Source organism: Bos taurus, chromosome 16, assembly GCF_002263795.3.
Source record: "Bos taurus isolate L1 Dominette 01449 registration number 42190680 breed Hereford chromosome 16, ARS-UCD2.0, whole genome shotgun sequence".
Classification (NCBI taxonomy): Eukaryota; Metazoa; Chordata; class Mammalia; order Artiodactyla; family Bovidae; genus Bos; species Bos taurus.
In genome coordinates, this window is record NC_037343.1 from 29,675,547 (window position 1) to 29,695,202 (window position 19,656).

Genomic DNA, 19,656 nt, shown 5'->3' on the forward strand with positions numbered 1-19,656 from the left:
AAATCTGGCTCTGTCTACCTAACATGAATATGCAAAGGAGGGTCAGTTTTTATGAAGTCTGACAAATTTATACGAGCCTCAGAAATAGAAGACTTCCCCGGTGGCTCAGCCGTTAAAATATCCACCCGTCAGTGTAGGAGATGAGGGTTCAATCCCTGGGTTGGGAAGATCCCCTGAAGAAGGAAATGGCAACCCACTCCAGTATTCTTGCCTGGGAAATACCAGAGACAGAGGAGCCTGGCGGGCTACAGTCCATGGGGTCGCAAAAGAGTCGGACATGACTCAGCAACTAAACAACAACAACAGAAATAGGAGCTATAATGTTATTAGTCATTACAGCTACAGACCAATATGTAAGTGCAAATTTTCCCCTGTTCCCAAAGGATGCATTACTATCTTTAAAAAGGATTAAATCCACTACTCATCTCTGCCTCTACCCCCCGACCCACAACCACCAGCACCACCACAGTTTTTATTGACTGGCATGATCATATGTACAAAATTCAATAGTAGAAAAGTTTTATTGTCTGCAAATCTTTCCTGGCCATTTTCATTATTTATTTCTTTATTATCACTGAAAACAATTTTGTCATACAGAAGAGTGTTTAAAAAAAAAATCCATGCCACATGCCAAATATGCTAGATATGCCACTGGTTCAGCTTTCTGACAAGATGGTTTCAAGAGGAGAAGAGAAGGTGAGGCTTTGGGAGAGGAGAACCAAGCCAAGATCACTAAGACCTGGACTGCTGGGCTAATGAACTTGGACTATGGTCTCCAGGGAAATGGGTAGAAACGACAGAGGAAACTAACAGAGCTTTGACTATCCCAAATGTAAGACTTCCAAGTATTAAGAGCAAAGCAACCCCCAAATGTAAGTAAAAGTCAAACTGGGAATAATATTTTACAGAATACATTATGATGGAAGGGTTAACACATTCTGTACATAAAGAACTCACAGAAATAGGTGAAAAAAACCTCTAAGATGCCAATAGATAACATGGCAACATAAAATCAACCAACACATAATGAAAAAAACAATATAAGATTTCCCCATTAAGTCAGTAAAAAACAGAGACATAATCAATACAAGTGCTTGTGAGGAGGAGTGCACAGTGGGAGGCTGCTGGAGACACCCAGCTGTATAGGACCTTGAGGGAAATCAGTTCACGAATATGTTTTAAAGGCCATAAAAATGTCTGAAGCTTTCATTAGTTATTCTACCTCTGGAAATCTACTTAAGGAAATACTCTAAAATATGGAAAAACTTACAAGCACAAAGATGTTAATTAAGCCATTGTTTATTTAACAATAGCATTGAAAATAACTCAAGATCTAACAATAGAGGAATGATTAAATAAATTAGGGGTACGTCCTTGGGATTCATCATTCCGTGTTGAACAATAACAGTTAGAAGGTAACATGGAAAATTTGGTATAGTGTTAAATGGTGGCAGGGGGGAAAGCAGAATAGTCTATGAAGATTGTGCATAATTAAAAGGCCAGGAGGAAATACATGAATGTATATGAATAGTTATATTAATATGCATTTCTGCATAAAGTTTATATTGACTTCCATAAACCTATTTAAGCCTTTGTTCTGATTTCTTAGTTATTTATTATATTCTATTGTACTACATATAAGCTTGTAAGCATCCTCAAACCTCTTCGAATTAAGATGAAATACAGGGACTCACCTGTTGATCCAGTGGTTAAGAATCCACCTTGCCATTCAGGGAACACTGGTTCGATCCCTGGACAGGGAACTAAGATCCCATATACCTTGGGGCAGCTAAGTTGCCCCCAAGGCAACCCCCAGCTAAGACCTGATGCAGCTAAATAAATAAAATTTTTAAAAAGAAGATGGAATATAAATTAACCAGTTAATTAATAATCAACAAATCAATAGACTTAGTTAAAATTTTAGGGTTATGATGATAGTAGGGTTATAGGTTCTTTTACTTTATTCCTAAAATGTCTGTGATACAGTTAGTTGGCTTTTACAATTTTAAAAATGTACAGATCACAAGCAAGCTAAGTCGTGTCTGACTCTTTGCGACCCCATGGACTGCAGCCCTCCAGGCTTCCTCTGTCCATAGGATTCTCCAGGCAAGAATACTAGAGTGGGTTGCCACGCCCTTCTCCAGGGGATCCTCTCAATTCAGGGATCAAACCCCCGTCTCACGTCTCCTGCATTGGCAGACAGGTTCTTTACCACTAGCACCACTTGGGAAGCCCAGATGTCTCTCTCTCTCACACACACACACACACACACGTGACATGCATACCCTGCTGTTCTGTCTCCTCCAGCACCTTCAGTGCTTCTCCTTGCATTTGATCCAAGAACACAGCCGCCTCCAAAATGCTCCTTCATCTGAGGGAGAAGCAGCCTTCCTTCCCCTCTGGGCAGGCTCCTCAAGGTCCAGACTGGACACTGTTCCCTGAATGGGGCCCCATGGAACTCTGGAAGCCCAGGAACATCAGAGGAGGATAACAGCTAGAATAACACAGTGAGTGGCCTTTCCAATACTCAGAACAGTAGTGAGGGACAGAGTTACGTGTGACTCCCTCCCACAGAGACGAGAGCAAGATGGTTCGAGCAGGACCGTGAGGGTCATTTTTGTACCCCTTGCTACAAACACGGTGCCCAATCAAGAGCTCAATAAATGCTGCTGCTGGTGGGTTCATTTCCCTGCTGGCCTTTGAACAAATATTTATAGAGTATCTGCCACATGCTGTGTCCGAGGCACAGCGGCTACAGCAGTGAACACAGCAAAGCCCCTCCCTTCCCAGTGGAAAAAGGCATAAATATATAAATGGTACATCATATAAATAAATACCGGGTACATCGGATGGCAGGGAGTGTTTTGAAGAAAGATAAAGGGAGGCAGAGGAAAGGGTGTGGCTCAGGGCAGGGGGAGGGCTTGCTATCTGGGCTGGGCGCTCAGGGAAGGCCTTCCTGCAGGAAGTGAGGAGCTGAGCCCTGCACACGGCCTGGTCCTGGCCAAGGTCAAGAGAGCAGCCCAGTTCAGGGGCCTAAGACACAGTGTGCTGGGCAGGATCAAAGGTCAGCAAGAGCTACAAGCGCCCGAATGGAACGAGCAAAGGGGGGTGGGAAAAAAAAAACAGGCCCATTGGGGCAGCGCTCCTCAGGCTGCCTTGAGGATCTTGGCTTCTATTTGAGAGATATGGGAAGGCAGTGGGGGTTCTGGGAGAGGAGCATTGTGATCAGCTTTGGGTTTTAAAGATCTCATTCAGCCTGTGTGAAGACAGACCTGGGGAACAGAAAGCAGGGCAGAGAGATCAGTTTTGAGGTTGTGTGATTGTCCAGGTAAGAGAGGAAGATGGATTAAAAAACAAACACCCAACAGCTCTCTGCTTTGGACCATGACTGTTTTACCTCTGGGTGTGAGAGCACGACTCTTTCACATGCCCACTCCAGCCTGGAGGTGAGATCCCTGTTCACAGGAGGTGCTTGCAAAGGCCTTGGGATCCTGACAACATGAAAACAGGAAGGAATTCTGGACCAGAGATAAGCACCTGTCTGTGGGCTGGTGAGGAGTGCTGCCCTGGGTGTGCCTCTGTGGGAGGTGAAAGGAATTTCAGGTTTGATGAAGGGGTGTAGATATCCCTGGTGGCTCAGATGGTAAAGTGTCTGTCTACAATGCAGGAGACCCGGGTTCAAACCCTAGGTCGGGAAGATCTCCTGGAGAAGGAAATGGGAACCCACTCCAGTATTCTTGCCTAGAAAAATCCCATGGACGGAGGAGCCTGGTAGGCTACAGTCCATGGGGTCGCAAAGAGTCGGACACGACTGAGCGACTTCACTTTCACTTTGTAGATATCTCGCTCCAGACTGCAGCTCCTAATGAGAGGTGTGAACTCAGGCAGACAAACAGGAAGACGGTCTGGGGGACAGAGCTTGCATTTGGTTTCTGTCCCCCAATTCCAGTGATCAGAAATACCCACTACCCTCAGAACACTGGTCCTTCCTAACCAGAAACCTGCTTCTGACAAGTGGAGAACATGGAGAACGTGCTTTAAATTGTGCCAAGTGTATGGCAAGATGTTTTTCTAGATATTCCTGTTTTTAAAAAGGGAAGCACTGGAGCAATTGTGAAAACACCTTCAGTCTTGCTGAGGAGTAGGGATGGCATGAAGAAGACCAACACAGAGACCTCGGCGGTCTAAATACAGTCATAGGAACTGTGACTCCAGCCAACTCCCAACCTGTAGCCAGAGTCTCAACTCTTACCTATCAAGGGATTCTTCTAAATTCTCAAGATGTATGGAAATTTTGATAGATCTTTGGTACCTATAGAGTACAGAATATAGCACAGCATAGATTGATACATAATGCACATCATATACATGAGATGTATGTCATATATTTCTACTTCTTGGCCTTTCGGCTTTTTTATCTATTTTTTTATCTATCTGCACAAAGTGGGAAATGTTACAAGCCTGTGTGCAATTTAAGTTTCTATATCTGGATTGTCCTGCAAACCCACTAGAGTTGCAGGAAGCTCCCGCTTGTTCTGCCGAGATCACTCTTCCAGATAGGCTCAGAGACCTGCTCTTTTATTGTTCTGTTTTATAATGCATAAAGATTAAGCACAAATTCACAAAGAGTGGTTTTACTTTTTCCCCTTCTTTGGCTCAGTCACTGCATAATTGGAGGACAGAGTCAGGAGGTTTTATGGTTCACACATGCCTCAAGCTCACCCACATGCCACTCCACCTCAGCTGCCGCCCTCCAAAGTTGGCGTGATCAGGCCTACATCACAAGCATTTTCTGGGAGTGGGATTCCATGGTCTTCAAGGTTCTACAAAGGACTGGGGTGGATTCAGAAGTTCTTGTACCAAGTGTATGGCAAACCAGCAATAATAAATATACATTTTAAGTATTAGTTTAAAAATATCTAAAATCAACAGCCCCTCTTCAAACATCTTACTCATTCTTTACTGATCCTTTCCTTATATCCCCCACACTCTTTTCATTTCTCTAGAATCCCTACTTGCTTCCTTTTCATCATTACCTAACCACCAAGTCCTGCTCTGCTCCCCTGAAAGTCTTCAAAAAAAACCCTGCAGGGTTTGTTCCTTTTCATTCCTAGCAACCTGATGCAGCGTGCTCCCCCCAACTCCTGATAATTAACCGCTCCATATTCCTACTAGGTGGAAGGCCAACCCAGTTTCCTCCAAAACGAAGCAGGATGACAAAGCACCTCGGGAGACCTGCAGTTGACCTGCATGTGGGTTTTCTGTACTCCCCAAGCCCTGTATCAGAGGGGAAGGAGACTTATCCATCAGACCCTGCGTGTATTTCAAGACAAGAGGAAAAAAAGGAACCCTGCTCTCAGAAGGGAATACTCTGCTGTAACTGGTGTTTACCACGTTCCACTGGGTGCTGAGGAGGAAGTGGTTACTATAACCCCAAGGGGGAAATGCTCGCTTGAAACAGGAAAATGGAACTCTTACTACTTTCCACCAGCAGTGTGCAAGAAGCCCGCCACACTTGGAAATGCTTGCACAGCACTCTCCTCCAGAGCAGAGTGTCTAAGGCTCAGCCCCATTACCCTCAAAAAGCACAGATCAGGATCCAGATACAGGTCTGCTCTTTTCCAGAAACATCTCAGCATTGGAAAACTTCTCACTATCGCTTCCCTTATCTCTAAGCAGACAGATGGTCAGGAGCCCCTGGGCAGCTGGGGGGAGGACGAGGGGGAAGAAGGCTGGATGGTGGATTGGAAAGAATACTCAACTGAGCAAGGGTCGGACAACCGGGGCTCTGGGCCCAGCTTTGCCATTTACTAGCTGTGGAACCTTGGGCAAATTACTCAACCTTCCTGCTTCTCGGTTTCTACTTCCCCTATAAAACGGGGATATTATTAACTGCTCTGCTCACGTCTTTGGTTGTGAGAGTGATATGGAATAAGGCATAAAGGTGAAGGTTCTCAGGACACTCCAAAGTGCTATGCAAAGGTAGGCTTTTACCATCAACAAGAATCAAGACCTTACAAAGCTTTCTTGAGCGCTGAACTCTGTCTCCTCCAGTTTATCCCCTCAGCTACATTTCCACTTGAGTACTTCCCCAACTCATCCTTCTGAGCCTTGTTTATTATTACTGCCCACAGTTCTGCAGAATTTTGGTAGAATATTCTGTAAAGTCTGCCGAGAGGAATCTAAGCAAGACCAAACACAAGAAGTGGGGAGAAATAAACAAAACTACCTGACCCTGGGCTCCCACATCCTCTACAATCGATCCAAAGACAAAGACTTTACCCTCAAGGGCTAATTTGCCTGCCTGGAGGGTCAGAGTGGCCCCAGTTCTGAGTCATATTTTCCATTTATTAAAATGAACATCTGGCTGCTGCCTGATGCCTTTTGTGTACCGTCTTTTAACTCATGATTACCTGCCAGGCAATTTTGATGTGTAAAGCAATGCAGAAAGGAGAGTCACGGACACGCCCATGCTAATTCACGCCACTGTGCATGGCCTAACACAAAGTCAGCCATCTTGGCTTACCTGCAAATTCTAATGAAGCAGAAAAGTAGCCAGAACCAGCAAGTCCACACACTCATAAAGAAGAACTATGAATTAATTTAATCTAAGAACATTCCCCCTAATTCCATCCCCCCACACCCCAGATCTTGGGTCCCAGGAACCATCCTGCTATTTCATCTCAGTGGGAAGCAGGCCAATTAAGAGAAGTCTGAGCTCTAGGGCTCTCTCTACCCCTGTGTGACCTTGAACAGGCCACTCAACCTTCCAAAACCATGGCTTCCTCATCTGTGAAACAAGGATAATAACAAGACATGCCCTGCCTGGTTCCCAAGGTTATTGTGACAACTAAGTGAGAAAACAGATGTGAAAGTGCTTTGCAAACCACAAAACATCATCCAAATGCAAGGTATCTAGCAAAAGTACCTGGAGAATAACCCCCAAGGCTGGAAGTGTTTCATTTAATCTATTAATGGACGGATATCCTACCTTGAAATTTAAAAAGAATTTAAGGTAGCTGCCCAGAGGGGTGCTGAAACAATTTCTAAATTAGTTTATACAAGCAAGTTACAAGAACTATCTACTGCATTGGGTAGGCAGGCTTTGGGGATTCTTATTTTTTTTAATAGGAAAACTGTAGATCTTTTACTTTTCTTCTTTCACTCTGATTTCTGCTTTAGAGCCTCGAAAAGGACTAACATAAACATATCGTGTTGCCTTTTAGGCAGATCTATGAAGAGTAGCCGTCTTTCAATGTCCCTTCCCAGCCCCCAGATGGCCTGGAAGTCTAGGGCTCTTGGAAACCAGGTTTCCCAAAGATTTCCAGGCCAAAGGCATCCCCATCACCCTTCCAGGAGGGTGCTGCCCTCAGGGAGGGACAGCAGGAGTCTCTAGGACACACAAAGGCTTATTCTGCTCACAAGGGCTATTTACCAAGTCAGCCCTGCCCGTTTGCCAGGATCACGGTGAAAGAGCAGAGCTGGGACAGTCTCCTGAATGCACTGCCTGGCAGATTTACTCCTGTCTATTATTAGCACCCAGGCAAGACGCCACCTGGCTGGGGAGAGACCAGTGCATCCAGGTGGAGAAGGCAGGAAGAGGTGCATGTGCAGGAGAGAAGCACAGGGAGCTGTCTGAGGTTTGAGGGGGAGGGAGCGGGGGTTAAGGCAGTCTCTCCTTCCTCTTCAGTCCTCTAACTTCATTTGAATCTCACACAAGCCCAGCCCCAGGATCAGAAGGCCTGGAATTCAGACCCAGACTCACTCTGACTACTGCTCATGGTTGGGGAAGAGAGTTCCACCTGCCTTTTGGGTCTGGCTAGGGGTTCCCACAAGCAGCTGCCCACTCCTGAGCTCTGGGTTATGCCACAGGCTGCAAGACAGAGGAGACTGGAGAAACTGAGCGAGCGGGAAAGTTGATGAACGCTTCTTTCCATGGCAAAAATGCAACTCACTGCAGCCCAAATGGACATATGTTCCCAACACATAATAACTACCATTTTATTTGCTATGTCATTGAAATATAGTTGACTTACAATGTTTCAGGTGCACAGCAAAGTGATTCAGTTATACACACACACACGCACATATATATATATAATTTCCTTTTCACACTCTTTTCCATTATAAGTTATTACAAGATATTGATTATAATTCCATGAGCTATACAATAGGTCCTTGCTGTCTATTTTATATATAGTAGTGTGTATCTGGAGAAGGCACTGGCACCCCACTCCAGTTCTCTTGCCTGGAGAATCCCAGGGACGGGGGAGCCTGGTGGGCTGCCGTCTATGGGGTCACACAGAGTCGGACACGACTGAAGTGACTTAGCAGCAGCAGCAGCAGTGTGTATCTGCTAATCCCAAACTCCTAATTTATCCCCCTTACCCCTACTTCCACCCCACTTTTCAATGTGTATTAATTGCTCAGTCGTGTCCAACTCTTTACGACCCCGTGGACTATAGGCCACTAGACTCCTCTGTCCATAGAATTCTCCGGGTAAGAATACTGGAGTGGGTTTCCATTTCCTTCTCCAGGGGATCTTCCCGACTCGGATCGAACCTAGGTCTCCTTCATTGCAGGCAGATTTTTTACCGTCTGTGACACCAGGGAAGCCTGTTTTCCCCTGGGGTAATCATAAATTTGTTTTCTATGTCTGTGAGTCTATTTCTGTTTTGTAAATAAGTTGCTTTGTATCATTCTTTTAGGTTCCGCAAACAACTACCATTTGAAGAGAACCTTCTACATAAATTATGCTCAGTCCTTCACAAAGTGGGGCATCATCCTTGTATTACTGACAAGAAAACAAGCTTGGAGAGGCCAAGTAAACTGCCCAGTAGAAGAAAGTATCTAACACTGATTAACAGGGACAGAGCTGAAGGGGGAGATGACCAACTTCACTTCTCTACATCTTGTATTATCCCACCTGTATGGGTATTTCACTTATTTCACATGCTATATCAAGCTTGAACAGTTTGAAAAACATCAAACGAAGGAATTTTTTAAAAAATATGCTGCTGGTCACTGGTAGGATTTGTATTCAAACAGATCTGTCCAATCCCATAATACGCTCTCTCTGGTCACACATTTGCACTTGTCCAAACCCAAACTAGGACATGGAAGCTAACGAAGATTATTTTTCTAACATTACTGGTATGAAAAGTTTTACAAAAGTTACTCAGTGACAAATTAGTTCTTAAACATGACAAAAAAACATCCTATGGAAAAGAAAACAAAATGACACAAAATGAAAACTGGCTGCCATGAGGGCATCGGAACCAAGGCTTCTAACTTAGTGTTTGAAAGACACCAGAGTCTGGCTCAGGAAAGAAGAAAAGAAAATCCCTGTGCAGCTGGCTGAGACCTCCTCTAGCATACTGCCCCTTGGGGAAAAGGCTGAGCCCATAAAGGAAATCAATTCACCTAGTCTAGTGGTTAGAAATACCATCTCTGGAGCCAGCCATGTGAACTCCGGCTCTGCCATTCACTAGCTCTTCAGGTAAGCTGGTCTGTGCCTCATCCATCGCTTTATCTGTGAAAAGAGCTTGGGACACGGGGAGATAGCACTAGACACTCTCTAGGTGCTGTAGGAAAAAACAAGGCACGAGACACTGGTCACGTCCCAGGTCTCACGTGAGTCCTCGGCATGGGACTCCAAGTGCAGTCTCTTTGGCTTCGTGCAGGAAAAAACTTAAAAGAGTGAGCCACAGTAAAGGGAAAACAGTCTTATTTAGTGAGATGCCCACTCCATAGAGACAGAATGGGCCACCACAGAAGGCAAGAGCTATAGCCCCAGGATAGTGGGTCCGGGCCTCTCAAAAGGCACTGGGAGAAACACATTCCATAGACGGAATCCTGTCTGTTCTGTCTTAAAAGGCCCCGATGTGTGGGGGTGGTAAGTTTTTATGGGCTGGGTAATTTCACAGGCTCATGAGTGGGAGGAATATTCTAGTGAGTCATTTAGTATATGCTAATATTTTATAGTGAGCGCACAATGAGGCTCAAGGTCCACTGGAAAGCGAATCTTCCACCATCTTGGGCCTAGGAGGTTCTAACCAGTTTTTGTGGTATCCTGTTCTTAATGCTTGTGTCATTCTTTTTAATCCTTGTGCCTTGCCCCCTTCCTTCCTGTCTCTTAGGTGTTCACTTGTATTATCATTACCGTCCCAGTCAGAGAGAAAAAGAGTGAATTATCTATTTCAAAAAGAGCAACATTGTGTTTTGGTCAGGTTTTCACATGGTCTTGACAACCCTACTCAGAGTAGGCTTACTTTAGGCTGCTGTCAGGAAAGAGGTTTCCTGTGTGAAGAGGGAGGCCTCCCAGGAAGTGATGAGGAGTCGTCAATTAATACTCCCAGCAGGAGAAACAGGGGGCAGGCCCCGGGGTGGCTGCTGAGGGGCAGTCCTGGTGGAGGTGCTAATAATGGAGGAAGGAAGAATGGCGGCTGCCCAGCAAAAGGCATTGTCAAGACTTACAGAACAGACTTTCGGACTCTGCGAGAGAGAAGAGGGTGGGACGACCCGAGAGAACAGCACTGAAACATATACATTACCATATGTAAAACAGATAATCAGTGCCAGTTTGATGCATGAAGCAGGGCAGCCACAGCCAGTGCTCTGCGACAACCTGGAGGGATGGGGTGGGGAGGAATGTATGTAGGAGGGGAGTTCAGGAGGGAGGAGACACATGTATACCTATGGTTGATTGATACTGATATACGGCAAAACCATCTTAATATTGTAAAGTAATTATCCTCCAATTAAAATAATTTTTTTTTTTTTAAGTCTTAGGCTAGAGGAGATTGGGACTGACGTCTTCATAGATTGGTCCATGTATCCCAAAGAAACACATGCCTCTCTAAAACAGCACTCTCTGCCTCTCTATGTATCTGTCTCCTTGTTTTCTTCCATGGAGGAATAATGTCTATCAATATTTAGAATTTTAGAATATGTCACTTTAGCTCCATTTGTTAAAAAAAAAAAAATAGAATGCATCAAAATTCCAAAGAAAACTGTCCCTTTCTAATGTTACTGCCTACCTCCCCTCTACCCTTCTCAGGCTTTCTTTTTTAAATCTCCAACCTGAAAATGAGTTGCCCTATTCTGTGCTCTTAAGAGTCTAGGGAGCTAATTTGGCAACCCCAAGCAAGTCATGTCACTTCTGAGCCTCAGTCCATAAAACAGACGAATTCACCACATAAACTAAAAAATAACAGCTGGCTCTGAAATTCCGTGGTCTTTGGATACTCTCAAAAAAGGCTCAATTGTGGTTACTGATCTGTGTTAATATTCTGCTTCCCTTTTAAAGTGGTTTTTAAGGGAGAAAGCAGATAAGAGAATGGAAATTTTCTACCTTATCAAAGTAACCCAAAGCATATATTTTAAACTGTATTTTGACAGTATGAAAGCAATTTTTCAAAAAACGCTTTAAAGTGTTTAGCACGATGAGTATAAGTGATTTTTATTTCTTTATAGTTTTCTAGATTTATCCAATTATCTACAACAGACGTATAACGTTTTACGTTACTAAGTGCCGGAGACAGGGTTAAGAAAGAATCTGTCTTAAGAAATCCCCCTCTTCACCAGCGTAAGCTGCTGTCACTTGGCCCAACAAGGCAGAAATCGGAGAATTAAAGTGATGCCAAACGTGGGACAAGGGGAAATGCGAAAAGTCCCCGCAAATCTGTTTTCCTATTGTTATGGACAACCCTGGCCCCACGTCTGCGCTTCTAACCTACCTATAGAGACCACCTCCAAGCCTAAAACTGATCTCAGAAGCGCTGGTCAACTCCTCAGCCTCCCTAGATCCAGCAAAAGGGGCAAAAATGTAACCCAGAAGCCAGAGGGCGGGGCCTCTAGGCCTCGGAACAACCACGTGAGCGCGGCTCCGCCCCTACCTTTTGGAGCCGCGGCACTGGAGGCCCCGGCAGAGCGCGAGGCGAGGCGGGGGAGGGCGGGGCCGGAGTGCAACTAGCTGCCCGAAACCGCGTGACCCCGAAAGAGCCCCCGGCTGCTGCAAATTTAATTCTCATTCCTTTGAGGTTTGAAAGGCAGCATCGAGGTTCTCAATCCCTTTTGGCCGCGAGGCGGAAGGCAGGAAATCCCGAAGGCAGCAAATCCCGAAGGCAGCTGAGTACCGAGGAGGAACAGAAATTCGTCCTCTAAGGAGATAAGGCTGAATGTGTCAGGGTCCTTGTCTAAGAAAAGCGGGTGGACGAGAGTTCCTGGACAGTGACTTCACCGTGATCAACTGTACTAAGTTATCCACGATTTTTATTGAAAAGGAAAGCCAAGTCTCACCATTTGCGGAGGAAGCAAAAAGGAGGACCCAGGCTTTTCAGCTGAGTTGGGATGCAACTCAAACTAAAGAAAAGTTAGAGCAAGGGCACTAAGCCAGGAGTGCCCTGTTGTCCGGGATACATTTTAAAGTGTCTTCTCTCAGCACAGAGATTTATGCTGCCCTCTCGCCTCAAAGCCCACTGGACACAAGACAGCTAGCCTGTCCCTGCAATAAACAGGGAAGAATGTTCCACCTCATGCTGGGTAAATGCAAGACCATACTCCACCCCACCGCACACACATACCTTGTGGATAAGCTAGGTCTGTGTGAGTGTTTCTTCATAAGCTGAGAGAAAGTCCCCACATAGGAAATGGTCAGCCTGTGAGGTGACGTCATTGTGCCCGAGGGTGCCTTTGAGAGGCACTGTCCTCTGAAACCAAAATTCACCAGGGATGGCCAAATTATTAGTGCCACTTCTGGTGGCCTTTCAGCTGAGCACCTTGGTCAGAAAATTAACCATCTGCTTCCTTTTACCAAGTCAGACCGTGTGGTCTTGAGAGAAGATGGAACACCAGGTGGTGGGCTCTTGGCACCTTTCTTCCCAGCCTGTGGATCCTGTCTAGACCAGCTCTTCTGCTCTTGAGGGGTCTTACTTCACTTACCATCAGGTCGACCAGCAGGTTTACTATTGTAGAATAGTGAACTTCCTCATCTTTACAATGGGGCAGAGAAGGAAAGGGAAAGAATTCATGTGTTGGGTGTGCACTCTGTGCCTGGCACTGTGCAAGAGGGACTGTGTCTGTTCCCTCAGTCTTATCAGCCACTGTGGCAAGGGCACAGAGTGGGTAAGTGCAGAAATTTTGATAAATCCAGAGTCGAGGTCTAACCCAGGTCTGCTAGATGTCAGCTTGCCTTCCTTCAATTGCCTGGAACACCTACATCAAGGCAGAAGATTTGATTTAAAAATTAGTCTTTTATTTTAAAACCCAATTTGCATATCTTTGCATTGTACAGATTTGGATCTGTGCTTACCCCTTCCCACCTGCAATGACATTTACATGCCTCAACCTGAGTGCTGAAAAAGGGAGTGAGTGCAGGTCTACTGGCAGCCCTGCAGGACACAGCTCTCCTGGACAATACTGTACCTCCCCCTTCAAAACAAATACTCGCACTCCTGCATCTGTCTTGAGAGGCCCAAGCTGGGAGTTCCAGATACTGCTTAGAAAGTTTATAGGCTGACTGACACCATTAAATAAAAAGACAGTGGCAGAGGTATCTAGAAAGAGTGGAGCCGCCATAGAGGTGGGTCACCCAAAGGGCTGAAGGATTCCTCAGCCTCCTGAAGGATCCCAGTCACCTTTCACCTCGATTACTCAAAGGAGCACCACCAGCTCGAGGCCTGGTGGACAAGTGCAACATTTTTATCCTTGGCTGCACAACATCACCTGGGAGCTTTACAACCACTGTTGCCTGGGTCCCCCTCCCAGAGATGCTGACTTACTCGGTTTGGACTGTGGTTTGGTATCAGGATTGGTTAATGCTCCCACATTTCCAATGTGCAGCCTGGGGAAGAACTTTGGGGCTAGTGTTTGGTCATAGTGGCCCCAAAGAGCTGAGAAAATGGAAGTAACATTCATGAAGCAAGCCATTCAGGGTTCTTGAGGACTTCTGCTGACCGGCAGTGAAGGTGTGTAGAGGGTAGGTTTTTGGAGCCAAGCAAGCAGAAATCTGAACCCTAACTCCAGCATTTGGCCCACTGTGTGACCTAGGCCAAGCCACTTCATGGTTCTGAGCCTTAGTTTCCTGGTCTGTAAAATGGGAGTGATAATAATACCTCCCTCACGGGACTGTGTTAAGAACTAGCTGTACTAGGACACTGCCTGGCATGAGGTCTTTGGTAGGTGACACCTGTGACTGTTAACAAACCACCTGGGATTAACTCGCGGTTGGCATGAAGAAAAGGGATGTGGTGGGCAGACAAAAGGGGCCCTCTTGAGTGAGTGAGAGTCATACTTCTTTGGGGAGGAGCCCCATGAAACCGAAAGTGGCGTGGGAGACAGGCAGGACAACCTTACAAGTCTCCAGGACACGTCCCACTCTGGTTGCCCATATGGAATCCCCGTTTCACTTCCAAGTTCAGCTTTAAAGGGAGGTGGCAACTTAGGAAGAGAGTCCAAAAGCATCTGGCTACAGCTGTACCTCCCAAAGTGGGTGGTCATCAGACTGGATTATGTCACCCTAGGTTATGTCACCCACGCACGGCAGCTCTGCCCAGGACAGGTGTGTCTGCCTCCTCCTTCTTCCCTCCTACTTTAGGCTATGATGCCATGATGCTCTGAGGAAAGCCAGGTCCCAGGGGGCGGCCAAACCACTGCAACCTGGCCCCTGTTCTGTACAAATGTGTGCACAGCTGGGTGGAGGAGACAGAGCTTGGCAATCTGTGTCAGGTGTCCCAAGGCAGAGACAAGGGGGAATCCCAACTCTGGAACAACAGTTGCCAATTCATGCTCTGAGCAGCCCAGCATAAAAGATCCTGCTTCCAACATAATTATTTCTCCTTTCCTCTCCTCTCCCTCCTCCTCATCCGCAGAGTTGATGGGGCTTTTTGCATATATTATATCCTATGATGTTCCAAACAGCCGTGGGAGGCAAGAGATGCAGGGACTAAATTACCCCCACTCACTGATAAGAAAGTAGAAGCTCAGCAGATCCCATGATTTGCTCAAGTTCACAGAACTTATCGGGGGCAGAGCCAGGACTTGAATCCATGTCTGTGTACTGAGAACCCATTTCTCTCTGCCATGCTATGTCCCCTCGCCCCTACCCATTTCAACAGCCCTCCCACTTGTGCAGTATAAGTCAATTGTGAAATGGTGGGGAGAGGAGGGTGAGGAGAGGTAGCTGGTTTGATTTTCAATTCCAAAATTGTAAGTTTAAGCAACACATCATTCCCTCTCTCCTATCCTCATCTGAGATATGGCAAGGCTACCAATGCAAAGATTAAAGGAGGACTAAAAAACCAACCTCCAAGCCCCTTACAAGGTCTATGCCCCCAGAACAGAGCTTTAATCTTACCAAACTTCATTTTAAAAAATTAAGGAAATGAGAGACTTCCCGAGCTGTCCAGTGGTTAAGACTCTGCACTTCCAATGCAGGGGGCACAGATTCAATCCCTGGTTGGGAAACTAAGAGCATGCCATGCAGCACGGTCAAAAAAAAAAAAAAAGAACAAAAAAACTAAGGAAATGAGGATAGTGCAAGGTATTTTGCAAAGAGATTTTATTAGTTGCTGGCCCAAAGCGGGAAATGTTAAGTTCCAGCTGCAGAAGGCACAGATATCCTGCTAATTCCCCAAGGCATGCTCTGTATTGACAAACCATCTGGCTTTCCGGGTCTAAGGGAAATGTCCAATACAAAGAGCAAATGAATTTAAACTAGTGGAAAAATAGCTCCTGTACAGCACCCAAGTCTCATCAATGGGACTCTCACCCTTAGCATCAAGGATGGACGTTGGGCTATTAGGAACAAAATCAAGGGGGAAGAAATGGAACCAGCACAAGCATTAGCAGCAGGAAATGAGGAAAACAGCAGACTCGCCCCCAAAGAACTCAGGGCAGGAGAAATTTCTGCTCCTCTGTTACCAGCTCCTCTCCAACCTGCCCTCCTGGCACGAGGCTTCCAGGAGATGCGCACCAGCCAGGGAGCCAATCTTTCTTGAAACCCTGTCTGGAATGCCTACATTTGTATTCACAGAGTCTGTCAATGATGGGGCAAGAGTGGGAAAAAGGTAGCATCTTTTTTTTCTTAAACCAAAAAGGGAGACCCATAGGTATAGTCCACACAAACCTGAAATCATACTTGGCCTAGAACTGGAGTCTCTAAGAGCCCTTCTCCTGGGGCCAAATGTTCTTTCCACAATGGAAAGAAGCCGGTGTAAGCCCCTGGGAGGGCCAGTACAGGGCTGCAAATGAACACATTCGGGGGTATCATCTGCTGTTCAGGGAGAATCCAGAAAGAAGGCAGTCATTCACATCCTCAGAGAAGAAAAACAAGACACAGGGGCCGAAACCACTTGTCCAGAAGGACACACAGGTGGGTTCAGAGGCCATGAGCTGGCCCCTCCATCCTGGCATCTGCCTCCTGCCCTCTGCCGCTCATGCCCACGGGTCAGCATTCCCAGGGCAAGAGAATACAGAACTCAGAATCAGACTGATTCCTGGTCCATCAAAACCAAGGTCAGGTTCCCACGTACCACGAGGAAACAGTCTTCTACAGGAACAACAGAGTGGCCTCTCTATACTCAGATATATTGATGATGTTCCCCAAACTTGACGTGTTCTCTTATCACCCACAGGATAGCTTACTCTCCTAAGAGTGCAGCCTGCCAAAGTGCAACTCCTGAGCAGCTTAGTATTCAGTACACCTGGTATAGCAGTACATACACCCCAGCTGTTCCCCAGCCCTGCTCCTCAGTCCTGGGATACTCACTCACTCACCATTTCCCGGTCCCGCCACATTCTCTCAACTTTCTTGGCTGTTGGATCGTGTGACATGGAATCCGCCTTCCCTCCCTTGTTCAGGCACTGATGTCCAGCTCACCACTGAAGACGCGGCTCCACAGTCACCACGTCCAGGGAGCCTTCGGGGATGGCTGTGGGCTGGAGGTTTCCCAGTATGCCCCACAGCCCTGCCCTGCCGCTCCCAGGCTCCTGATCTGATTGGACCTGAGATCAGCTACATCTCCAGTTCCTCCAGGGCCTCGCTCAGCTGGAATGTTTAGCATGTAACAGGTGTTTAGTTCAGTGTTTATAAAATGAACTAATAAAAAGTCCAAACACACTGTAGAGGGGGAAAAAAATCCCCAGACCTGGGGAAGTGAAGTGGCTTCTTCTGGGTGCCAGAAGGGCAGGGGACTGACGGGCAGTCTTTAGGAAGAGACTTTTCGTGAGCAGGTAAACGTAGAGCAACATGGGAGCTGATGACAGCTCTGTGGAAGCTGTGCAAAGAGTCGGGGGAGGATAAAGATATCCACCCCTGATGAATAGGACCAGCTGCCACTGGAAAGCAAAGAGCTCCTCCAGCATGGTAGATAAGGCTCCTGCCCACAGGGAACTTCAGAAGAACCCACGGGAAAGCCATGTGGGCTAGCAGGCTTTTGAACCGGTTTTGTCTGCTGTATTGAGGCAGCGGAGGTAGGTGAGCAGGGGGGCAGGTCACAGAAGCATCTGCCCTTAGACGAGCAGTGAGGCTGCAGTGGCTGGAGAATCTCTCTAATTCTTTAGCCACCCACTGGATCTAATTTCACCTCTGGTCATGCTTGGTACTGATGGAAAAAGAGGTTATGTTTAGATACTAACAGACATGGAAAAATTCCCTCAGCTTCACAGGGATAGCATTACTGGACTCAGGTCCTCGCCAGCATTTTGCAGTCCAGAGCTGGGGATCCACCTTGGGTTTTGGGATAAGTGAAGAGTGAAAGTGTTAGTCACTCAGTCTTCTCTGACTCTTCACGACCCCATGGACTGAGGCTCACCAGGTTCCTCAGTCCATTGCAAGAATACTGGAGTGGGGAGCCATTTTGTTTTCCAGGGAATCTTCCCAACCCAGAGATTGAATCCATCCTGGTCCCCTGCATTCCAGGCAGATTCTTTACCATCTGAACCACCAAAGAAGCCCCAGGCTTTGGGGAAAATGGGAGAAATTTTAAAAGATCAGCCCATTCAAGTTTTCTTACACCCAGCCCTTCCCCAGCCTGAGAGAGAGCCCAGTCTCCTCCAGCCTGAGCTGTGAGCGCCCTTCACCCAATACAGACCAACCCAGTGTTAAACATCCCTCTTGCTTACCTATGATTTCTTTCTGAAATACAGTATTAACTATGTACAATGTTGGAAAAGGGCACTCAAAGGGTTTGGGTGTACATCCAGTCTTCCTAAGGGCTGTTCTGTATGGCAAGTACAAACTGGCCTCTGTACCCAGGGGGCCGCTTGTGGCTGGTTTATGGTGATGGCAGGGGCTGAAGCAGAGCAGAGGTGCAGAAGGACACGTGGGGAGAAGGTGCTGGTCAGCAGGATCCGACTGTGTAACAACAAACGCCCCCGGAGGGCTCGCCGGACTGGATGCACCCAGGGAGCGCTGTGGCCCTGGGCCAACTCCTGCCTCACTGATGCGGCTCAAGTCATCTGCTGCCTTGCATTTCTAGTTCTACATACAGTGAGCAAGAAGGAATACCTTAAAAAGGAATCTTCCTATAAGGAATCTTCCTGTAACGTAATTTACACGTGGACTGAAATAAGTTCAGGGTGGAGCAACGTAAACTCTGGTTAAGAGAAGGCAGAAGCAGTGCAGAGGAAGAGGAAACAGGAATGCCGCCAAATAGACCATGAGATACAGGACCATAAATTATCTGCGAAGAGAGCTCTTTCGCAGTCAAGAGTCTACAGCTCCCATGCTGGGATGGAAACAAAAACCTCACCCACTGCCCACACCAATCTGCCAAAAGTGGGCTGAAAAAGGGGTCATGTGAGGGTATCAGCTGCCACCTGCCGTGGCCTGTGTCCCTCGCAGCTCCCTGGTTTTTGTTCTCCAGCTCAGGGGTCAGCCCAGGAAACAGCTTCCTGGACTGAAAAGGAACGTGAGCGAGCTCTGACACAAAGCCTGCTCCTGAAGTTGCCGACGACGTGAAGCCAGTGAAACCGACGAGATCCCTGAAGTCTTGCCCTGGCAGCTCCCCTCACCCAGAGACTGGTGCCTCCCGTGGCTCGGCCTGAAGTAGACACAGCGAGCAGAGGCCAGAGGGGACCTGCACAGCTCTGGGATCGCTCCTCAGTTTCCAGGTCCCCTTACACATGGCCCTCAGTGAGGCAACGGAGGCTGAGCTCAAAAGACACTATCCCCCCACCTCTTGAGGAGCTCACCAGCTCCTCTGGGCATCTAGGGAGAGGGAAGAGCTGCTCCCAATAACAAGGACCAGTCAAGGGTCTGCAACCAGACCAGTGTGCAACAACCACCTCCCCCACCCTTTTTTCTAAACAAGAAACAGGAGAAAGCACCAATCTCCATAAATTTTCCTGAGGATAAGGAAAAGTGGAGGCTTATACACTAACCCGCCCCAAATCCAAAGCAAGGAAAAAACAAACTGGACTTAACCCATTAAATGGTAGCACCGATTCTGAGTCCCTCTGAAATGACAAATCAGACTAGTGGTATCACTGTGAAGAAGATCCTTACAGCCCTGAGGTCTCAGAAAAGAAGTGTAAGTGCGTTAGTCACTCAGTCTTGTCTGACGTCTGACTCTTTGTGACCTCCATGGACTGCAGTCCACCAGGCACCTCTGCCCATGGGATTCTCCAGGCAAGAATACTGGAGTGGGTTTGCCA

At 46.9% G+C, this 19,656-nt stretch overlaps 1 protein-coding gene across 2 annotated transcripts in view; it reads right to left on the minus strand.

Annotated features, from left to right (window-relative positions):
* The window catches only part of ITPKB (inositol-trisphosphate 3-kinase B), a 104,324-nt gene that overhangs the window by 36,103 nt on the left and 48,565 nt on the right, over nt 1–19,656 (minus strand). Inside the window, exon 3 of one of the 2 annotated variants that reach the window (XM_059875688.1) lies at nt 1–13,215. This exon is cut by the window's left edge and continues 22,069 nt beyond it. The exons of the other annotated variant lie outside the window; for it this stretch is intronic. Within the exon in view, the coding sequence (XP_059731671.1) occupies nt 13,177–13,215 (39 nt within the window). The 3' untranslated portion in view covers nt 1–13,176. The remainder of the gene's footprint in view (nt 13,216–19,656) is intronic. 2 annotated transcript variants of the gene reach the window in all.